The 23,585-nt window shown below is 50.4% G+C and overlaps 1 protein-coding gene and 1 pseudogene across 1 annotated transcript; both read right to left on the bottom strand.

Annotated features, from left to right (window-relative positions):
- Window positions 1-6,503: 6,503 nt before the first annotated feature.
- LOC119567864 lies at window positions 6,504-7,462 on the bottom strand (annotated as a pseudogene).
- A 4,767-nt stretch (window positions 7,463-12,229) lies between these two features.
- On the bottom strand, window positions 12,230-13,198 carry LOC119567865 (olfactory receptor 11A1-like). Its single transcript, XM_037915331.1, has one exon. It carries the CDS (start codon window positions 13,196-13,198, stop codon window positions 12,230-12,232), a length of 969 nt encoding a protein of 322 aa, XP_037771259.1.
- Window positions 13,199-23,585: the final 10,387 nt, after the last annotated feature.

The raw sequence follows: 23,585 nt of genomic DNA, 5'->3' as shown, positions 1-23,585 counted from the left end.
GCGGCCACCACTTTGCCTTCCAGTCAACTTTCCAACACCAAACTGGTTAGCCACAGACCCGTAGCAGATTTATTAACTACAGAAAAAGAGATTTTAAAAGGTCAGAGATAGTTACCAAAGAAAATAAAAGATAAGTGCATAATCTAAATCTTAAACCTTATTACACTAGGCAGTATTTAGAAGAAGCAATTTTCTCACCCCACTGGATGTTACAGTTCACAATACACAGGCCTCTTGCTCAAGCCTGGGTCCAGTCTCCTCTTTTGAAGTCTTCTGTCTCTCCAGTATTCTTGTTGCTCCCAGCATAGATGAGGGAGGAGAAAGGCCCAAGCATGATGCCCTAGTCCTCTGTTTTATATCTTTAGTTCATGTGCCTAGAAGACACTTGTCCAGACATGTCCTGGTGGGTGTTGCTGAGTCACAGTGATCAAGGAAACCCCCATTGTGGTGGACTTGTATAACTGAGTCATAGAGTTGATTAGTGGTTGGTTAACACCCACCTGGCAGTAGAGGCTCTCAAACTTACAACATATTTCAGTGACAACAATATAGCAAAATCTCATAATTTCATACGCACTAATGACATACATATTTGGATAGAACAACAGGTTTCAGCAGATCATGACCTTTCATATGATATCTTACATGGTATGCTCTGTATAAAATATCACAACCATCTATGAATGATGAACATGGGGGTTACAGGGCACTATTTTGAGGTACAGTGTGTCACACCAGGCTCTCATGTTTTCAGGGTTTCTGGTGAAAGAACTCTGAGAATGCTCCATAGTTGCCTTGCTGGGCAATGGCAGACACATATAAACCACAAAGGACTTTAAGGAGGATGGCTGGCTTTTTGCTGACTTGCTCTTTTTTGTCTAGCCCTTTTCTTTCATTTTTCTTATTTAGTGCTCCTTTAGGTCACTTGGAAAGTTCCAGTTTAGAAGCCGTTCTTTGGGCTCCCATAATTGAAAGTCTTGGCCACAGAATTACCTCTCTTAAAGAAATCTAAGTACAATCTCTGTTTGTATTAATTCATCTCCTGAATTTTTCTCCCTCCACACCAGTACTCTCTCTCTCTCTCTCTCATTCTCTCAATGCAAAAGCCACAGAAAGAAAAGGGCAAGTTGTGTGCAAGGTGTGCTTTTGGTGAGAGATATATGATTAACAGATCGCAAGGCCAGACGGACCATTGTGGTCATCCAGTCTGACCTGCTGTATAATATAGGCCATTATATATCCCAAAATAATTCCCCAAGCAGATCTTGATTTAGAACAAATCCCATGTTGATTTAAAAATTGTCAGTGATGGAAAACAGGCCACAAACTTTGTTAAATTGTTCCAATGGCTCGTTGCCCTCACTGTTAAATATTGATGACATATTTCTACTTTTATTTTTAAAAATGAAGGCTCAAAAACTAATAGGAAAATAAGAAAAAAAAACCTATTTTTTGTATTTTGAATAGCTTTAGAGAGTTTAAGGCAGTGGTTCTCAAACTTTTTTACTGGTGAACCCTTTCACATAGCAAGCCTCTGAGTGCAACCCCCCTTATAAATTAAAAACATGTTTTTATATATTTAACACCATTATAAATCCTGCAGGCAAAGCAGGGTGTGGGGGGAGGCTGACAGCTCACGATCTCCCATGTAATAGCCTCATGACCCCCGAGGGGTCCTGACCCCCAGTTTGAGAACCCCTGAAGGTCAGACAGAAGCATTATGCTGAAAAATTGGATTCAGAGAAGAGTCACGAGGATGATTCAAGGATTGGAAAATATGTCTGATAGTGATAGACTCCTGGAGATCAGTTATTTAGCTTAACAGAGAGAAGATTAAGTGTTGACTGGATCACAGTCAATAAGTACGTACATGGAGAACAGAAATTGAATAATAAAAGGCTCTTCAATCTAGCAGACAAAGGTGTAACAATAGCCAATGGCTGGAAGTTGAAGCTAGACAAATTCAGACTAGAAATAAAGTGGATATTTTTATCAGGGAGTGTCGTAAACCATTGGAACAACTTGAAATGTTTAAATCAAGTCTGGATGTGTTTCTAAAAGAGCTGCACTAGATCAATCACAGCTGTTGCCCTTGAAGCAGTAATTAATTCACAGAAGTCCAGTGGCTACAATGCTGAGCTGAGAGGAGCAGGTGGAAAAGGCCTTTTGCCTCCCACTGATGGATGGGATTCGCAGGACGGTGCAGATGACACCAACATAGGACGTCAAGGTTAATAGAAATGGGGAAAATGCATCGAGGAAGATAAATATATAAAGAACCAGGGTGATCAGGCTGGTGTTGCCACAGGAGAGTTTTAGCAGCGGGGTGAGATCACCAGAAAATGGGCCGTTTCATTGGAGTGTGTGATAAATGAAAGGAGGGGAAGCTCCCTTTTATGGACACCCAGCCAGCCAAGGGTTAAAAAGTCTCCCTGGCTAGGTCAAAGAAAGGGAGTGGTCACCTGACCAAAAGACCCAGTGGGACGGCTAGAACGTTTTAAAATTGGAAAAAAAACATTCCCTTTGTGTGCTGTTGTTGTTCTCCAGAGAGCAGAGACACAGAGAAGCAGAGCTGTAAGCAACTTTAAAACCAGGTATAAAAAAGCATCAATTCATACCTCGAACCACTTATTTTACAACCCAGATACGTAAATAGATCAGGAATGTTTAGAAAGATGCGATTCGGTTTATTTCTTATTGGCTTGTGGACTCCCCTGTGCTATCCCCAAATCCTTTTTTCTTTTGCTTGTAACCTTTAAGCTGGACCTCAAGAAGATTATTCTTGATGTTTAATTTTTGTAAGTGGGTTTTTTAAATCTAGCAAAAGCCTAAGTTCCAGTTGTATTTTCTTTCCTTTTGTTTTTAATAAAAATTTACCTTTTTAAGAACAGGATTGGAGTTTTGGTGTTCTAAGAGGTTTGTACACATATTTTTTAATTAGCTGGGGGCAACAGCTATTTCCTTTGTTTTCTTTCTCAGCTCTTCCCTGACAGGAGGGTGAAAGGGCTTGAGGGTACCCCACAGGAAGGAATTCCCAAGTGCGCCTTCCTGAGTTCCAAGGGGTTTTTTTGCACTTGGGTGGTGGCAGCATCTAGCCATCCAAGGTCAGAGAGAAACTGTGACCTTTACATGAGGTGACCTGAGGCTGCCACCTCAGGTGCCAGACTGGAGGGGGCGGGGGGGTGCCACTAGGACCCAGAGTGTAGAAAATTGTGTCTGCTGCTGGTGCGTATGTATTCTCTCTGCTCTAGATGCACAGAGATGGTGGAGAGCTGTGCTGGAGGAAGGAGGGCACAAGAGACATAACAGGCAGGCAGGAGAAAAGGTGAGAGGGAATAACAGAAAGCAGCAGAAGTTGCAGGGAGAGAGAGGAGGAGGAGCCTCTCATGTACCTCTCTAGCACCCCCAGGAGCCGGGACTGATTAACACCAGCTTCGCAGGGAGCTGCCTATTTCCTGCTGCTTCCCTAAACCCACTTGAGGAGAACAGGCCGTCAACTGAAGTGGTAGGAGCCAGTTAGGCCCTTAAGATGCTGATATCTTCCCTCACTCAGGCCCTGCTACCAGCCTGCTTACCATTCAGGCCCTTCATCTGAGTGTTGAGAGCCACTATAGCTGGCACAGAACAGCAGTCATGAGTGAAAGAAGAAAACGCCTCTCTGGGGCAGCATTCAGAAAAAGCAAGCAAGCAAAGGAAGCTTTTCTAGCTAAGCAGGAAGGAGCTCTCCTGAGATACATAGACACAAATGTTCACGGTGAGCCTTCTGGCCCCAGTGAGGAGGTGAGTGGTGAGGAGATGCCTGATCTTCCAGTTAGTCAGAGTGCAGTTGACCTGGCAGCTACTGCAGCATCCATAGCTCCATCTCAAATGGATGTAACCATGCACATTCCTGAAGAAAAGCGTAGATCAGAGAAGAGTGTGGTGGAGGCCCAAGAAACAGCTGCTGCTGAGTTTAGTTCCTTAAGTCTAGATGATGCAGAACTGTGGACCCACTTGAGCAGTAGCCTGAGGGACTTCCGTGTACTGCATGGGCCACAGCAAGTGAAAAACTTCATGTTCCCCAAAGACAATGAAAATAGAAGTTTCCATCCAACACATTACTGGCGTGAAATCCCCAATGGTGACAAAGTGGAGAAGCCCCCTCACCCACACCCAGACATTCTCCTGCCACTGCTCACCATCCGCCCAAGCCCCATTCCCCAATAACCCACCTCTGAAAACTGCCTCTACACCCTCATCCCCCACCAGCTTCAAACCACTTCCCTCCGCACAGCCTCCCTCTATCTTCACCCCAGCTTCCCACCAGCACCCCTTACTCCCCCCAGGGCCCTTCTGCAGCCCCCAACACCAGGTCCATCTTCCCAACATATCAGCCCAAATACCCGCAACTCCTGGCTGCACCAAACCCCTCTCCCTTCTTCCATCACTTCCATCTCCTGGGGCTCACCCGGATTCCCTCCCCCTCACAGGGCCCCTCACCCTTTTACCCAGGTACCAGCATCCCGCCTTCACTGTATGTGGGGCTGGGGACCTTTCCCCTCCTTAAAGCTCCTTGTCCTTGTCCCCTTGGGGTGGTCCAACAGCTTGGCCCCACTCACTCAGAGGAGGACCCACAGCAAATCTGTGAGTGAGGAGAGCCAACGTACCAGAGTGGGGAGCGGAACCCAGCCCCACAGGCGAGGACCCACTGCTGTGGAGTGAGTGTGGGGTGAACTCGCTCCCCAATCCCCCACTCTTCCCTTGCTCGGGCCTCACAGCCACACCAGGCTGGGGTAGAGACAGCAAGAGCGGGGCCTGGCAGTTTTACCGAGCTCCCCCAAAGGAGATCTTCACCAGCCCCCAGTGCATTGGCGCTGAGTCACCAATCCCTGGCTGGCCTGCTCGGGCCTCTGCTGGACAGCAGCTGTGGCTAAAATGATCTAATGGACTTTTTTCACCTTAAAAACTATACATCTCTGAGTTTCCGACCCCTGCACTGCCCCCGCCCCCCGGAAGAGTGGGTTAATGGCGAAGTGTGACTCTTGCAGGGTGGAGAGAAGGTGTGTGCATAGGGCGGGGGGGTAAGGTTGGGAGTCCAGGGCCCCCTCTTTCTCCTGTCCCTGCACTTCTGGGTAGAAAGGGGCACCGTGTAAACCATGCTCATCTCCTTGGGGCACAAACCATTCCTTCTCCCAAGCTGGGAGGGGTTGCAAGTACTTTGGAGGAGAGGAATAAAATTCAAAATGATCTGAACAAACTGAAGAAATGGTCTGAAGTAAATAGGATGAAATTCAATAAGGACAAATGCAAAGTACTCTACTTGGAAAGGAACAATCAGTTACACACATACAGAATGGGAAATGACTGCCTAGGAAGGAGTCCTGCGGAAAGGGATCTGGGGATCATAGTGGATCACACAAGCTAAATATGAGTCAACAGTGTAACACTGTAGCAGAAAAAGCAAACCTCATTCTGGGCTGTATTAGCAGGAGTGCTGTAAGCAAGACACGAGAAGTAATTCTTCCGCTCTACTCTGTGCTGATAAAGCCTCAGCTGGAGTATTATGCCAGTCCTGGGCGCCACATTTCACGAAAGATGGGGACAAACTGGAGAGAGCCCAGAGAAAAGCAACAAAAATGATGAAAGTCTAGAAAACATGACACGTGAGGGAAGATTGAAGAAACTGGGTTTGTTTAGTGGAACAAATGCCTCGGGCAGTTATGGAATCTCGATCATTGGGGGTTTTAAGAACAGGTTAGACAAACATCTGTCAGGGATGTCTAGATAATACGTAGTCCTGCCATGGGGGCAGATGACCTCTCAAGGTCCTTTCTAGTCCTACACTTCTCGGATTCTAGGATTCTCTGCTTTCTGGAAAGAAGCAAGCACAGAGCAATGCGATCACGAACAAGAAATAAATCATAAACCTTGCCTATTGGCCAGGAGTCTCCAATGGGACTGAGATGGGGATTGTTAAGAACTTCACATAAAGAACTAAGCAAAGGAAGCCAATTTGCAGTGTGCAACAATAATTTGTATTGGTCCTACAAAAACCATGATACATATTCTTGAGCACCATCTACCAGCTCCTCATCCATTCACTTACTATTTACTAGAGCTGGTGAAAACTTTTTAGTCAAAGCTTATTTCAACAAAAATAGGGATTTGACAAAACAAACTTTTTCATGAAAGATGTCTGCTTCCCTCAGAGATACTGACTTTTTTTTTGACAGAAAATCAAAAACAAAAAAACAACAGAACCATTTTTTTCAACTTCCAGACAAAAGTTTTCGGATTTCACCTACCAAAAAACAAAACTTTTTCCATTTTCATGGTTTTTGGTTCTTTGATGGAAAGTCAAAAGTTTCTGCCAAAAATAACCCCCCAAAACAAACTGTCTCGATAATTTTCAACTATATTTATGCACACGCACGGCTGTCATACAGCCCTTTGATACCAGGGGCCACTTGGACCCTGCTGCTTTGATAATAGAAACCTGATTGACGGATCCTCATTTCAGTCAACTAAGCTGGATTCTTTGTAAGGGTCACAGCTCTCCTGATAGCATTTCTCAGGGCCTCCTTGACCTCTGTGTTTCTCAGGCTGTAGATGAGTGGATTGGCCAGGGGCGTCAGGACTGTGTAGCAGACAGAGAACACTTTGTTCAGGGCTCTCAGGGTACTGGATTTCGGTAGCATGTAGGCAATGAGTATGGCCCCATAGAAAATTGTAACCACAATGAGGTGAGGGGAGCAGGTGGAAAAGGCCTTTTGCCTCCCAGTGGTGGAAGGGATTCTCAGGATGGTGCTGATGACACAAACGTAGGACATCAAGGTTAGCAGAAATGGGATAACTACATTTAGGAAGGAAAATATATAAATCACCGGTGTGATCTGGCTGGTGTCACTGCAGGAGAGTTTTACCATTGGGGTGAGATCACAAAAGAAGTGGTCCATTTCATTGGGGCCACAGAAAATTAACTCTGATATGAGACATACTAATATTGTACAAGCTAGAAATCCACTTATCCAAGACCCAGCTGCTAGCTGGAGGCATAGCTGGCCGTTCATAAGGGTTCCATAGTGCAGCGGTTTGCATATAGCTAAATACCGATCATAAGACATCACCACCAAGAGATAACTCTCTGCAGTTACTAGAAAACCAAATACAGCCAATTGTGTGATGCAGCTCTCCACAGATATGGTTCTGTCCCCAGTCAGGAGGCTGGCCAGCATCCTGGGCAGGATGGTCGAGGTGTAGCAGGTCTCCAAGCAGGACAAGTTCCCCAGGAAGAAGTACATGGGGGTGTGAAGGTGCTGATCAGTCACAACTAGCACAACGATGAGCAGTCTCCCAGCCATGGTCACAACGTAGATCACTAGAAACAGCAGGAAGAAAAGAATCTGCAGCCAGGTTGATTCCCGAATCCCAGCAGGATGAATTCTGTGATGGGCGTTTGATTTCCCCCTTCTGCTTTCTCCATCAGCTGTACTAGTAGGAAGAACAGCACCAAACAGTGGAATAATTTCCTCTGCTATTAAACAATAGAAAGTTTCCTCCATTCAATTACATGAAAGTTCAAAGAGGAAAATGAGAAAGAACATAAGAACATAAGAATGGCCATACTGGGTCAGACCAAAGTATCCTGTCTGCTGACAGTGGCCAATGCCAGGAGCCCCAGAGGGAGTGAACCTAAGAGGTAGTGATCAAGTGATCTCTCTCCTGCCACCCAGCTCCACCCTCTGACAAACAGAGGCTAGGGACACCATTCCTTACCCATCCTGGCTAATAGCCATTAATGGACTTAAACTCCATGAATTTATCTAGTTCTCTTTTAAACCCTCTTATAGTCCTAGCCTTCACAACCTCCTCCGGCAAGGAGTTCCACAGGTTGACTGTGCGCTAGGTGAAGAAGAACTTCCTGTTATGTGTTTTAAACCTGCTGCCCATTAATTTCATTTGGTGGCCCCTAGTTCTTATATTATGGGAACAAGTAAATAACTTTTCCTAATTCACTTTCTCCACACCACTCACGATTTTATATACCTCTATCATATCCCCCCTTAGTCTCCTCTTTTCCAAACTGAAAAGTCCTGGCCTCTTTAATCTCTCCTCATATGGGACCCGTTCCAAACCCCTAATCATTTTAGTTGCCCTTCTCTGAACCTTTTCTAATGCCAGTATATCTTTTTTGAGATGAGGAGACCACATCTGTACGCAGTATTCAAGATGTGGGCATACCATGGATTTATATAAGGGCAATAAGATATTCTCCATCTTATTCTCTATCCCTTTTTAATGATTCCTAACATCCTGTTTGCTTTTTTGACTGCTGCTGTACGCTGTGTGGACGTCTTCAGAGAACTATCCATGATGACTCCAAGATCTTTCTCCTGATTAGTTGTAGCTAAATTAGCCCCCATCATATTGTATGTATAGTTGGGGTTATTTTTTCCAGTGTGCATTACTTTACATTTATCCACATTAAATGTCATGTGCCATTTTGTTGCCCAATCACTTAGTTTTGTGAGATCTTTTTGAAGTTCTTCACAGTCTGCTTTGGTCTTAACTATCTTGAGCAGTTTCGTATCATCTGCAAACTTTGCCACTTCACTGTTTACCCCTTTCTCCAGATCATTTATGAATAAGTTGAATAGGATTGGTCCTAGGACTGACCCTTTGGGAATACCACTAGTTACCCCTCTCCAGTCTGAAAATTTACCATTTATTCCTACCCTTTGTTCCCTGTCTTTTAACCAGTTCTCAGTCCATGAAAGGATCTTCCCTTTTATCCCATGACAACTTAATTTACATAAGAGTCTTTGGTGAGGGACCTTTTCAAAGACTTTCTGGAAATCTAAGTACATCATGTCCACTGGATCCCCCTTGTCCACATATTTGTTGACCCCTTCAACGAACTCTAATAGATTAGTAAGACATGATTTCCCTTTACAGAAACCATGTTGACTTTTGCCCAACAATTTATGTTCTTCTCTGTGTCTGACGATTTATTCTTTACTATTTTTTCAACTAATTTGCCCAGTACTGACGTTAGACTTACCAGTCTGTAATTGCTGGGATCACCTCTAGAGAAACAGATTGACAGAGCCAGAAGAGTACCCAGAAGTTACCTACTACAGGACACGCCCAACAAAGAAAATAACAGAACGCCACTAGCCATCACCTTCAGCCCCCAACTAAAACCTCTCCAACGCATCATCAAGGATCTACAACCTATCCTGAAGGACGACCCATCACTCTCACAGATCTTGGGAGACAGGCCAGCCCTTGCTTACAGACAGCCCCCCAACCTGAAGCAAATACTCACCAGCAACCACACACCACACAACAAAAACACTAACCCAGGAACCTATCCTTGCAACAAAGCCCGTTGCCAACATATCTATTCAGGGGACACCATCCTAGGGCCTAATCACATCAGCCACACTATCAGAGGCTCGTTCACCTGCACATCTACCAATGTGATATATGCCATCATGTGCCAGCAATGCCCCTCTGCCATGTACATTGGCCAAACTGAACAGTCTCTACGTAAAACAATAAATGGACACAAATCAGACGGCAAGAATTATAACATTCAAAAACCAGTTGGAGAACACTTCAATCTCTTTGGTCACTCGATTACAGACCTAAACGTCGCAATTCTTCAACAAAAAAACTTCAGAAACAGACTCCAACGAGAGACTGCTGAATTGAAATTAATTTGCAAACTGGACACCATTACATTAGGCTTGAATAGAGACTAGGAATGGATGTGTCATTACACAAAGTAAAACTATTTCCCCATGTTTATTTTTCCCCCCTACTGTTCCTCACACGTTCTTCTCAACTGCTGGAAATGGCCCACCTTGATTATCACTACAAAAGGGTTTTTTTTCTCTCCTGCTGGTAATAGCTCACCTTACCTGATCACTCTCGTTACAGTGTGTATGGTAACACACATTGTTTTATGTTCTCTGTGTATATAAAATCTCCCCACTCTATTTTCCACTGAATGCATCCGATGAAGTGAACTGTAGCTCACGAAAGCTTATGCTCAAATAAATGTGTTAGTCTCTAAGGCGCCACAAGTCCTCCTTTTCTTTTTGCTTACAGCTTGGAATCCCCGGGTGTTCCGTTCACAGGCTAAAAATCCCTTTAGCCTGGGTCCAGCACTTCAGCCCTGTTCAGTCTTTGTTCCTCAGGTGTTTCCAAGTGTGTTGTCGTAGGGAGAGTGAGTCCCAGTGTGATGTCATTTCCCCCTTTTATATCTTCTTCCCACTTGCTGGAAAGCTCTTTTGTTGTGACCTGAGTCAAACAGTTCCCATGGTGTAGTGCTATCTCTGAGAGCTTTTGTCATAAATATAAAAGGAAGGGTAAACATCTTTAAAATCCCTCCTGGCCAGAGGAAAAACCCTTTCACCTGTAAAGGGTTAAGAAGCTAGGAGGACCTCGCTGGCACCTGACCAAAATGACCAATGAGGAGACAAGATACTATCAAAACTGGAGGGGGGAGAAACAAAGGTTCTCTCTGTCTGTGGGTTGCTTTTGCCAGGAACAGAAAGGAATGGAGTCTTAGAACATAAGACGATAGCACATACAATCCAATGAGATATTACTGTCGAGCAGATCTAGACTTTTAGAATGATACCTCACAAGACCTACTTTGTACAAAACATATCCTGGGGAATATTGGGGTGCCAGGGTGTCACACCCTGCATGCCCCAAACCCCTTCCTCCCCCACTACTCACCATCCCCCTCCAATTCCTCAATAAACACACTTCTTAAAACCTCCTACACCTCCGTCCCCCACTATCCTCAAACCACTTCCGCCACCCAACTCCTGGCTGTACCGACCCCCGCCCTCACTTCTTCAGCCGCTCCTGTCCCCTGGGGCTCACCCCGGAACTCCCCGCAGGCCTCCTCACCCCTTTACCTTGGCACCAGCATCCCACCTTCACTGTATCTGGGGCTGGGGACCATTCACCTCCTTAGCCCTCCCCTTCCTTGTCCCCTTGGGATGGTCGGACGGCTCAGCCCCCACTCACTCAGAGAAGCCCCCACAGCAAATCTGTGAGCGATGAGAGCCAACGGGCCGGAGCAGAAAGCTGGGCCCAGCCCCACAGGACACTGAGCGGGGGGCAGGCTGGCTCTCCAAACCCCCTTTCCCCTCGCTGGTGCCTCATCTCTGCACCAGGCCAGGGTAGAAACAGCGAGAGCAGGACCTGGCAGTTTTACTGACCTCCCCCAAAGGAGATCTTCACCAGCCCCCCAGGGCGCTGGCTCCAAGGGAGCAATCCGTGGCTGGCCTGCTCTGGCCTCTGCTGAGCAGGAGATCAGACTAAAATGACCAGAATGGACTTTTTTCACCTTAAAAGCTATGAATCTCTGAGCTCCGATCCCCTCAGGAAGAATGGGTTAACAGGAAAGCATGACTCTTGCAGGGTGGAGAGAAGGTGTGTACATGGCGTGGGGGGGATTGGGAGTCCAGGGCCCCCTCTCTCTCTCCTGCCCCCTGCTCAGCTGAGAAGAAAAGAGCACAGTGAAAACCACAGTGATCTCCTTGGGGCACGGACCATTCCTCTCTGGAAAGAGCCCAGGACTGAGCAGTGCACCGACAAGCTAGTAATAAACCATAAACCTCAAACGTCGGCAGGGAGTCTACAGTGCGACAGAGAAGGGGCTGGTTAAGAACTCCACATACGGAGCTGAACAGAGGAAGGCCGTCTGCAGTGTGCAACAGCAACTCGCATTGGTCCTACAAAGCCCGTGAACAACTATACAGATTCTTGAGCACCAGCTCCTGGCTCCTGGTCCGTTCACTTACTATTTATCAGAGCTGGTGACAGCTTTTCAGTAACAGCAAATTCCAAGACAAAATTGAATTTTGCTTAAACAATTTTTTCATGGGAAATGTTTCCTTCCCTCGCAGATGTTGATTTTTTTTTTTTTTGGCCAGGAACCTGAAAACACCACAGCCAATTATTTTTTCCAGTTTCCAGCTGGAAGGTTTTAAATTTCGCCTGCCAAAAAACAAGACTTTTTCATTTTCCAGGTTTTTGGGTCCTTGATGAAAAGTCCAAATTTTCTGCCAACCCCTCCCCCCCAAATATATTTTCAAACATCTCTGTACTTTACAAATATGTATGTGCACAAGCATGTCTTTCATACAGCACGTTTGTATCAGGGTCATTTGGCCCTGCTGCTTTGACAACAGAAACCTAATGGATTGACCCTCATTTCATTCAACTAGTCTGGATTCTTTGTAAGGGTCACAGCTCTCCTCACAGCATTTCTCAGGGCCTCCTGGACCTCTCTGTTTCTCAGGCTGTAGATGAGCGGATTGGCCAGGGGAGTCAGGACTGTGTGGCCGATGGAGAACACTTTGTTCAGGGCTCTCCAGGTACCAGATTTTGGTAGCATGTAGACAATCATTATGGTCCCATAGAAAAGTGCCACCATAATGAGGTGAGAGGAGCAGGTGGAAAAGGCCTTTTGCCTCCCTGTGGTGGATGGGATTACCAGGATGGTCGCAATGATACAAATATAGGAAGCCAGGGTTAAGAGAAAAGGGGAAACGGCATCTAGGAAGGAAAATATATAAATAAATGGGGTGACCTGGCTGGTGTCGCTGCAGGAGAGTTGAATCAGTGAGGTGAAATCACAAAAGAAATGGTCAATTTCATTAGGGCCACAGAAAATTAACTGTGGCATAAGACAGATGAATATTCTACAAACTAGAAATCCACTTATCCAAGACCCAGCCGCTAGCTGGAGACACAGCCTGCCATTCATAAGGGTGCCATAGTGTAGCGGTTTGCATATGGCTAAATACCTATCATAAGACATCACTGTCAGAAGATAACACTCTGTAGTTACCAGAGAACCAAATAAAACCAATTGTATCATGCAGCCCTCCACAGAAATGGTTCTGTCCCCAGTCAGGAGACTGGCCAGCATCCTAGGCAGGATGGTGGAGAGGTAGCAGGTCTCCAAGCAGGACAAGTTCCCCAGGAAGAAGTACATGGGGGTGTGAAGGTGCTGATAAGCCACAACTAGCGCAACCATGAGGATGTTCCCAGACATGGTCACAATGTAGATCACTAGAAAAAGCAGGAAGAGAAGGATCTGCAGCTCGGGGAGATCCCCAAACCCCAGGAGGATGAATTCCATGATGGACGTTTGATTTTCCCCTTCTCCTTTCTCCATGAGGTGCATCCTGTGACAGGGAAAAAGTAATGAGCATCAAAAGATTTGGCTGTACCGGGAAATTCCGTCGATAGCCATCATTTGATCCCCTAAGAGTTCCCACTGCAAACGGAGAGCTGGGTTTATATTCTCTCACACCAGAGAAACTGCTTCAGGAGCTGGAGACTCCACCACTTCCCTTGGTGCTTTGTTCCAATAGATAATCACCCGCCCTGGCAGCAGACTGCGCCTTATTTCCCATTGTCGTGTGTCTGGGTCTAGCTCCCAGCCCTTGGTTCTAGCTGTGCCTGTCCCTGGGAAATGGAAGAGCTCTTTGGTAACCAGTGGTTTCTCCCCACGGAGATATTGAGACCTCTACTCAAGTCATGTCTCCACAAAACTGGTTTTGTGGCTCTATTCTGCAGCCTCCCCAACCTCTCCACGTCTGTTTTACACCATGGCCCCAGCCCTGCACACGGTATTCCAGCATCGGTGTCACCTGGGCTCTCTGCAGAGATGAAACCCGCCCCCTGCTCCTGTTCTCTGCTCCCCTGTTTATACAGCCAAGGACAGCGTCAGCCCACAGCCCACAGCACCACACTGGGAGCTGATGCTGCGTTTCTCGCCCTCTGTAGCCCCTACCCGTGCTGTGATGGGGGCCATGGTCACACCCATGAGCTGCCCCGGGGAAGGGCAGGAGGGAGGTGGCACCATGGCCATGCCTGCGAAGAGGGAGTCATGCTGACCCACAGCACAGAAGGGAAAGTGACTCTGCCTCCGGCCGTGACCAGGACACAAATCAAATCACCCTCGGTACAGACGCACACGCAGACTCCTCTCCTTCATAGCACAGTAGTGACTGGTCCAGAGACACTGACACTGCTGACAACGAATTACCAGCTATGACTGTTAACTATTAATTACTGGCTGTCCGTCACTGATTGTGTTGTGACCGTGGCAGGGGATCAGGTCTTTACTGCGCTGGGTGCTGCGTAAACACCCAACAATTAGTAACAATTCCCGGTTCGGAGGGCGCTGTGTTGAACTGCAGGCAGAGTCAGTGCCGTATCCCAGCTGCCACAGGGACCCCCTAACTCAGCCCTGCCAGCCGCTCTCTCATTGCAGCAGTACCGGGGCCTGGAGTGGGAGATACGGGGGGAGAATGGAAAGTCTGCCTGTGCCCGGTACTCATCCGCCCCCGTTACGGCCGTGTCCGAGCTCCTCGCAGTCTATAACGTGTTGATCTTCACACCACTCTTGTGACTTAACATTGGGAGCTTGGGTGTTTCTGAAAATCCCACTCGGTGCCTAAATACCTTTCAAAACATGATCCAAACTGACTCAAAGTTGCCCAGCAAGGCTGCGGTTGAGCAGAGAAGGGACCCCAGGTCTCCCGTCACAGGCTGGAGCCCTAACAGCTGCGGGCCCCACGCTCTGGAGGAAATGAAGGGAGAGCAGTCAGTGCTCGGGCAAAGGCTGTGACACAGACACAGGGAGCACTGCTTCCAGACCTGTAAGGATTCCAGTCTCCATTCCGTGCATTTCTAACATACACCCCTTTCCTGGGGAAGCTCAGCACCACCCACAAAATGCTGATACCCTCTTTGCTCCCACGGAAAGCCACTAAGAAGACGCTCAGCAGGAGACACGAAACATTTCAGTACTGGCCTGGGAAGGTGCATCAGAATCTGCCCCCTAGGAAAGGCTGGAGAGGCAGCTGAGAAGCGCCTGAGAACCTGAGGGTCCCTGAGCAAAAAATGAGCTGTCCAGACGAGAGAGGGGACAGCCAGCCAGAGTGCAAGCGGGTGCGGGGAGGAGAGACAGAGGGATGTCTAAGGGCAGAGATGAGAGCTGGGTCTCCTTATGATCCATCCTTGTCTCTAGGTGCAAACCACAAAGCAATCAACTCTGAAGTCCTTCCTCCGGCAGAGCTCCCAGCATGTGAGGACACTGCACAAGCGGGTGTCTCAGACCAAGGGCTGCATAGACGTAAGGACCTGAAGATCTGCCCCGAGGCTAGTGACACTCACCTTCAATCCTCAGCATGCAGCAGCGTGCTCTCCGTGGCCAGGGATTGGGGCTGGTGTCAGTCAGCCTTCGTAGCTCAGTTCCTGGCAGCCCCCTACCTGTGGCTGCTGGGACGGGAACCTCTCACTGCTCAGGGTGATTGCTGGCATCACACAGACCCTTAGTGCCTCCTGCTCTGGGTTCTTGCTGGGTTTATCAGCGAAAGCAGCTGCCCCCTGGGGCTTGCCACTGCTGTTGGGATCTCCCCTGGGACTGCTGCCGGCGATGCTCTGGGTTCCCTGCAGAGGGGAGTTGATGCTTTGTTCCATGTTTAAACAGTGTAACATCATAAGAACGGCCATACGGGGTCAGACCAAAAGTCCATCTAGCTCAGTGTCCTGTCACCCAACAGTGGCCAGTGCCAGGTGCTTCAAAGGGAATGAACAGACCGGGGCAGTTGTCAAGTGATCCATCCCCTGTCATCCAGTCACAGCTTCTGGCAGTCAGAAATTCAAGGACACCCACAGCATGGGGTTGTGTCCCTGATCCTCTTGGCTAATAGCCATTGATGGACCCATCGTCCATGAACTTATTGAGTCCTTATTTCAACCCTGTTATACTTTTGGCCTTCACAACATCCGCTGGCAATGAGTTCCACAGGTTGACTGTGCGTTGTTTGTCTGCCTGAGGTCAGACTCTGGCTGGTCTCTGCAGTGTTACCCCAAGGGGGTAAAGTTCAGGAGACCTGAAGATCACAGGGTCTGCTCCTTGCTGGTTGCCCAGAGGGGGAGAACCAACACTTGCTCCATGGTTTTGTGGCTTCCTCTGCACCAGTGTGCGGACCAGGTGAGCCACAGAGGGCTCCAACGATGCAATCTAGCCACAATTTGGCAGCTTCACATTGTCCCCAACATGGGCCCTGCTTGGCATCGTCTGGCTGGCCCAGAATAGACTGAACTGGGTCCCATCCCCTCTGAAGCTGGGGCTGGGAAGGCAGATGAACAATCACAGTGACAATTTTCTGAGCAACTCTGCTTGCTGTACAGTCACTCTGGCCAGCCAGCCACCCCCGGCATCCTTCTGAGGTCACCCCCATCACTTAGATTGACACTCGCTTTGGCTGGAGGGAGCTGGCCAGAGCTGGGGCGGGGGTGAGGGGCCTAGGCTGGAGGGAGCTGGCCAGAGTGGGGGTGGGGGTGAGGGGCCCAGGTTGGAGGGAGCTGGCCAGAGTATAAAATAAATATAAATTAAAAATCAATTACAAGAATATAAAACAACATTTAAAAGCATAAAATAAAAAAATACATAATGATATTTTTAAATTTAAAAAATCCTTCGAAATGGAACCCAAACGTGCCGGGTGAGAGTCAATGGGACGTGTGCTGCTCTCTTAACACTATAGGGGTGTCTGAGCACCCCACGCCCAGGCCCTCAAGGACAGGTCTAGACAGCAGTCTCACCCCAGCCCTGCGGCCACCCCAGCCCCAGTTAGCAATGAAATGTGAGACCCTCCAGCCTAAGGGAGTTAGACACCCAAATCCCATTAAAATCCCAGCCCTATTGAAAGTTAATGGGGGACTTGGGGTCTTAAGGTTCCTTGAGACCCCCTCCCATACAACCTTGTTGTCTACACGGGGGTCTGTCCAGACACACTGGATTGGTTGGGTTGTCTTGAAATTTGACCGGATGATAGGATTTTAACCTGCGTTAATGAACGTGATGAGACTGTCAATCCAAGTGACAACGGGGTGTCCGCAGAATGACATGGGGGTGGCTGGGTAGCTGAGCTCAGAATCTGGCCCCACTGCCTTCGACAGCAGAATGGCTCAGATAATGGCCAGTGGAACCATTTTCCATCAGACTTCATAGCACCAGTTTCAGAGGGGCTGAGGTTCTGCTTTGGGCTTTTAGTTCAGTCCGTTCTGAGCCAGCCAGAGGGTGCCAATAAGGCCCATATCAGGGACAGGGTGGAGTTGTGGCAGGGTGGGTGGATAAAAGTAAACTTCATTACTGTTGCCATCAAGCACCCTCCAGCTCCAGATCACGAGCACCTCACTATTAACCTGTGTGGACCGGACATTTAGCAGGGAGCAGCTGTCATCAGAGATGGGGCTGGAAGATGCTCAAAAGATGTGGATGCTCTCTCATACATCAGCGGCTGCTGCCATGTTCTGGGCGTCTCAGTGACATCCGTGCAGACGTTATGACATCCAGCTTCTGGCATAGCTACAGATATATAGAGCCACGGTTACACCAGCTCTGCTGTACCACCGTGAAACCAGGGCTCCGGGGCAGGCTGAGAAGTGGCGGAATAATGGTTTTTGATTCTCGTTGTCTACGTTTAAGCGGGGGAATAGTCCCACTATTGTGGGGAACTTTCCTGGCTTCTGCACTACCCCGGTGAAGTGGGCTAGCGAAAGGATCTGAGTCCTCGCTCCCACTTCCTTTACCCAGTGGCTTCCCTGCCCTTGAGGACTCCCCTTCTACTCTCCTGTCTGGCAGAGTCCTTGTAACCCCAACAAGGCTGGGCCCAGGATTCCTCAGGGGCTCGACCCCCAACCCTGCTGTGGTTAACGAGGACAGGGGCTAGGGTGTCCCCACTCCGGGGTGCTCTCTCTGCACTGGGCACTTCTCTGACCCACTGACCATTACATACAAGTTAAAGCAAATGCAAGTTAGTTAATCAACAACTAATTTTAAAAAGAATAAGGGAAAATGGGAAAGGTTAAAGGAAACACATCAGCCCGCTCTGTGGCAGGGAACATCACAAACAGTGTCTCTGGAACGTCAGGGCAGTTCACAGTCTGTCCCTTGTAAGTCCCAGGCCTTCTTCTCAGGCCCTGGCTGTGCTGCAGGGATGCTGTGGGTTGGACACTTGCTCTGCTGGTGGCCACAAGCTCTCAGGCTCTAAGTGGTAGGAGCCTTCTTCCCAGCGTTGCCCCCGCCCTGTCGGGGTTATGATCCAAGCCTGGCCTGCAGAGCCCCTTGGCTGAGGCATCTCCCTGTGCTGGGCCCGCTGCCCAGGGTCCCCCTCGCTCTCCCCAGCTGCTCACCGCACCCAGCTCTGGACTGCTCCAGCCCCAGCTCCACCACTCGGTCTCTGCACAAATGCTGCTGCTCTGCCTCCAGCTCCTGGGCTGCTTCGAATCATAGAATCATAGAATATCAGGGTTGGAAGGGACCTCAGGAGGTCATCTAGTCCAACCTCCTGCTCAAAGCAGGACCAATCCCCAATTAAATCATCCCAGCCAGGGCTTTGTCAAGCCTGACCTTAAAAACTTCTAAGGAAGGAGATTCTACCACCTCCCTAGGTAACGCATTCCAGTGTTTCACCACCCTCCTAGTGAAAAAGATTTTCCTAATATCCAACCTAAACCTCCCCCACTGCAACTTGAGACCATTACTCCTTGTTCTGTCAACTTCTACCACTGAGAATAGTCTAGAACCATCCTCTTTGGAACCACCTCTCAGGTAGTTGAAAGCAGCTATCAAATCCCCCCTCATTCTTCTCTTCTGCAGACTAAACAATCCCAGTTCCCTCAGCCTCTCCTCATAAGTCATGTGTTCCAGACCCCTAATCATTTTTGTTGCCCTTCGCTGGTCTCTCTCCAATTTATCCACATCTTTCTTGTAGTGGGGGCCCAAAACTGGACACAGTACTCCAGATGAGGCCTCACCAATGTCGAATAGGGGGGAACGATCACGTCCCTCGATCTGCTGGCTATGCCCCTACTTATACATCCCAAAATGACATTGGCCTTCTTGGCAACAAGGGCACACTGTTGACTCATATCCAGCTTCTCGTCCACTGTCACCCCTAGGTCCTTTTCCGCAGAACTGCTGCCTAGCCATACGGTCCCTAGTCTGTGGCGGTGCATTGGATTCTTCCGTTCTAAGTGCAGGACCCTGCACTTACCCTTGTTGAACCTCATCAGGTTTCTTTGGCCCCTCTGGCTCTGGTTGCTGCAGCTCTGCTCCCAGGGCAAGTCTGCTCTCTCTGGGCTGTGCCTCTGGCTTTGGGGCTGCAGCTCTGCTCCCAGGACAGGCTCTGCTCTCTCTGGATCTGGCACAGCTCTGCTCTGCAGCTCAGCTCGGGCCCTTGCTTTCCCCTTAGCTCAGCCCCACTCTGTCCGACCCAGGCAATTCCAGCTTCCATGGAGGACAGGACCTCCCTGGCCTCCTGACCCCCTGATTAGCCTGCCCGACCTGTCATTCAGGCTGACCTGGAGCATTGGCCTCTCCCCATTGTTCCTGGGGGCTGTCAGTCTCAGGGTCCTGATTCCCCATCGACCCTTCCCCCTTTTTAGTACTGGGAGCTAACAACTAAAACACCCCCACTGAATGTCAGTAAGGGGGCAACAGTCCCCTTACATACATCAGCTGCTCCATATCAAGTGGCAGGACGAAATCAGGAATGAGGATGTTTGTGGCCAAATCCAGCAACTGCCTCCATCAGCCCCGGTTCGGTTCTGGCAGCTTTCTTGGTACAGACATACTGTGAGGATGGATGACCAACAAATGCCGAAGGGGGGTTACCAAGCACTGCCACTGTATGATCAGCAGTCACATAGTCACCGAAAGCTTCAGTGGCATGATAAAGTCTCCAGTGATGGACATACACTGAACATCCAGCCAGAAGTCAGGGCCTAGCTGGAGATGGATCCGGGCAGCCAGAGCACATCAGGGCCTAGCTAGGGATGGATCCAGGCGGCCAGAGCACATCAGGGCCTAGCTAGGGATGTATCCAGGCAGCCAGAGCACATCAGGGGCTAGCTAGGGATGGATCCAGGCAACCAGAGGACATCAGGGCCTAGCTAGAGATGTATCCGGACGGCCAGAGCACGTCAGGGCCTAGCTAGGGATGGATCCGGGCAGCCAGAGCGCATCAGGGCCTAGCTAGAGATGGATCCGGGTGGCCAGAGAATGTCAGGGCCTACCTAGGGATGGAGCCGGGTAGCGCTCAGTGTGCAAGGAATCTACATCCACCCTATGGGATTGTTGCCCTGATGCTCAAGTTGGTGGCTGGGTGAAAGGTTTCCTAGCTACTCCAAGGCCGGGTTACCTTTGGGAATTGCCTCCATTCTCAGTGCCTCAGTTGTCTCGCCTGTGAAATGCGGATGGGGGCACTTGCCACCCTTTGTGACATACGTTGAGACCCATGTCTGGAAAGTGGTATGTAGGAGTTCAATCTGATCATTAAAGGGATTGAAGCCACTGTTGGATGACAGGACACTGAGCTAGATGGACCTTTGGTCTGACCCCATATGGCGATTCTTATGATGTTACACCATTTAAACATGGAACAAAGCATCAATTCCCCTCTGCAGGGAACCCAGAGCATCGCCGGCAGCAGTCCCAGGGGAGATCCCAACAGCAGTGGCAAGGCCCAGGGGGCAGCTGCTTTCGCTGATAAACCCAGCAAGAACCCAGAGCATGAGGCACTAACGGTCTGTGTGATGCCAACAATCACCCTGGGCAGCGAGAGGCGCCTGTCCGAGCAGCCACAGGCAGGGGTCTGCCCAGGAACTGAGCTACGAAGGCTGACTGACACCAGCCCCAATCCCTGGCCACGGAGAGCACGCTGCTGCATGCTGAGGATTGAAGGTGAGTGTCACTAGCCTCGGGGCAGATCTTCAGGTCCTTACGCCTATGCAGCCCTTGGTCTGAGACACCCCCTCATGCAGTGTCCTCACACGCTGGGAGCTCTGCCGGAGGAAGGACTTCAGAGTCAGTTTTTTTGTGGTTTGATGCTAGAGACACGGATGAATCAGAAAGGAGACCCAGCTCTCATATCCCTCTGGCTGGCTGTCCCCCTCTGTCTCCCAGACGGCTGGTTGTTTGCTCAGGGACCCTGCCCCTCAGGTTCTCAGCTGCCTCTCCAGCCTTTCCTGGGGGGCAGATTCCAATGTACCTTCCTGGCCCAGTACTGAGATGCTTCGTGAGCGACTCCTCCGTGGCTTTCCGTGGGAGCAGAGAGGGAATCAGCATTTTGTGGGTGGTGCTGAGCTTCCCCAGGAAAGGGGTGTACGTTAGAAATGCACGGAACGGAGACTGGAATCCTTACAGGTCAGGAAGCCGCGCTCCCTGTGTCTGTGTCACAGCCTTTGCCCGAGCACTGACTGCTCTCCCTTCATTTCCTCCAGAGCGTGGGGCCCGCAGCTGTTAGGGCCCCAGCCTGTGAGGGGAGACCTGGGGTCTCTTCTCTGCTCAGCCGCAGCCATGCTGGGAAACCTTGGGAAAGTCATTTTGGATCATGTTTTGAAAGGTATTTAGGCACCGAGTGGGATTTTCAGAAGCACCCAAGCTCCCAATGTTAACTCACAAGAGTGGAGTGAAGATCAACACGTTACAGATTGTGAGGAGCTCGGACACGGCCGTAACGGGGGCGGATGAGTACCGGGCACAGGCAGACTTTCCATTCTCCCCCCGTATCTCCCATCCCAGGCCCCGGTACCGCTGCAGTGAGAGAGCGGCTGGCAGGGCTGAGTTAGGGGGTCCCTGTGGCAGCGCCCAGGGGCGGCGAGTTATCTCTCCACGTGGTGACTTGGCACCAGCAATATTCAGAGCCCAGGGGCCCAGCTCCACCAATATTTGGGGCCGGGTGTCCCCCCCGGCCCACCTGCCACCCCCCCCGTGCCTCCCCCGAGTGTCCCCCGCCCCCCGCTTGCTGCACCCAGCCCCCCCGCGTGCGTCCCTGGCCCCGGAGTAGAGCGTTCTCTGCAGCTCCATGTGCCCCACTTCTCGACTGCCAGGGCAGACTGACTCTGAGCCTGCCTTTCCACCTCAGACCCTTCCCTTTTCCGGCGGGACCCTCCACCACCCCCGGGGGCTCCCCCACCCACAGTCACCGCTCCTGCCCCATGTTTGGCAAGGAGGAAGCCGCATCCCTTACCCCCAGTGAGGCTACAGTCAGGGGCAACAGCAGGGGAGGGGGCGCACGGAGCACCCCCGGCACCCACCACGGGGGAGGCCAGGGAGATTCCTGGACCTGAGAGGGGCCCTAGGAGCACATGCAGTGACAGTGCTGCTGGGGAGGTCGGGAAAGGGGGGCTCCTCCTCCAGTGCTCGCTGCTGCCGGCAGGGAAATGGCTTGGAGGAGTCCTCCTCTCTGGCCCCTGTCCCGGAGCAGCCTGCCTGCACCCCAAACTCATCTTCAGCCCTGCCCCACCCCAGAGCCCACACCCCCAGCCAGAGCTTTCACCACCCCCCACCGCACCCTCAACCCTCTACCCTAGCCCTGAGTCCCTCCAACACCCCAAACACCTTATCCCCAGTCCCAGCCAGAGCCCTCATCCCCCTACACCCTAACCCTCCTTCTGAGCCCTGAGCCCCCTCCAACACCACAAACCCCTCATCTCCAGACCCAGCCAGAGCTCTCACCCCCCTCCCCGCACCCTAACCCTCTGCCCCAGCCCTGAGCCCCTCCAACACCCCAACACCTTATCCCCAATCCCAGCCAGAGCCCTCATCCCCCTGCACTCCAACCCTCTGCCCCAGCCCTGAGCCTCTCTAACACCCCAAACCCCCCAACCCTAGACAGAGCCCTCACCCCCCACATTCCTACTCTCACCCTGAGCCCCTCCCACACCCCAAACCCCTCATCTGCAGCCTCACCCCACAACCCTCACCCCGGCACCCCCACCCTCAGCACCCCTTCCCATCCCCAAACTCCCTTCCAGAGCCTGCACCCTACACCCCAATCCCCTGCCCCAGCCTACAGCCTGCACCCCAGACCTCCTCCCCCACCCAAACTCCCTCCCAGAGCCTTGGGCACGTGGGGGGAGGAGTTTGGGCAGAGGCGGGTTCTGGGCACCACCAAAAATTATACAAACCTGCCGCCCGTGCCTGCAGTTCCACCCAGAGCGCTCCGAGCTGTCTAGCAACTGGGAATTGTTTCTAATTGTTGGGTCTTTACACAGCACCCAGCGCAGTAAGGACCTGATCCCCTGCCACCTCCACAACACAATCAGTGACGGACAGCCAGTAATTAGTAGTTAACAGTCATAGCTGGTAATTCGTTATCAGCAGTGTCAATGTCTCTGGACCAGTCACTACAGTGCTATGAAGGAGAGGAGTCTGCGTGTGCGTCTGCCCCGAGGGTGGTTTGATTTGTGCCCTGGTCACGGCCGGAGGCAGAGTCACTTTCCCGTCTGTGCTGTGGGTCAGCATCACTCCCTCTTCGCAGGCATGGCCATGGTGCCACCTCCCTCCTGCCCTTCCCCGGGGCAGCTCGTGGGTGTGACCATGGCCCACGTCACAGCACGGGTAGGGGCTACAGAGGGCGAGAAATGCAGCATCAGCTCCCAGAGCAGTGGGGTGGGCCGTGGGCTGACGCTGTCCTTGGCTGTATAAACAGGGGAGCAGAGAATAGGAGCAGGGAGGGGGTTTCACCTCTCCAGACTGCTGACAC

Source organism: Chelonia mydas, chromosome 13, assembly GCF_015237465.2.
Source record: "Chelonia mydas isolate rCheMyd1 chromosome 13, rCheMyd1.pri.v2, whole genome shotgun sequence".
NCBI classification, from domain to species: domain Eukaryota; kingdom Metazoa; phylum Chordata; order Testudines; family Cheloniidae; genus Chelonia; species Chelonia mydas.
Note: the sequence above shows the minus strand (reverse complement) of the source record. Positions and strands in the feature narration are given on the sequence as shown.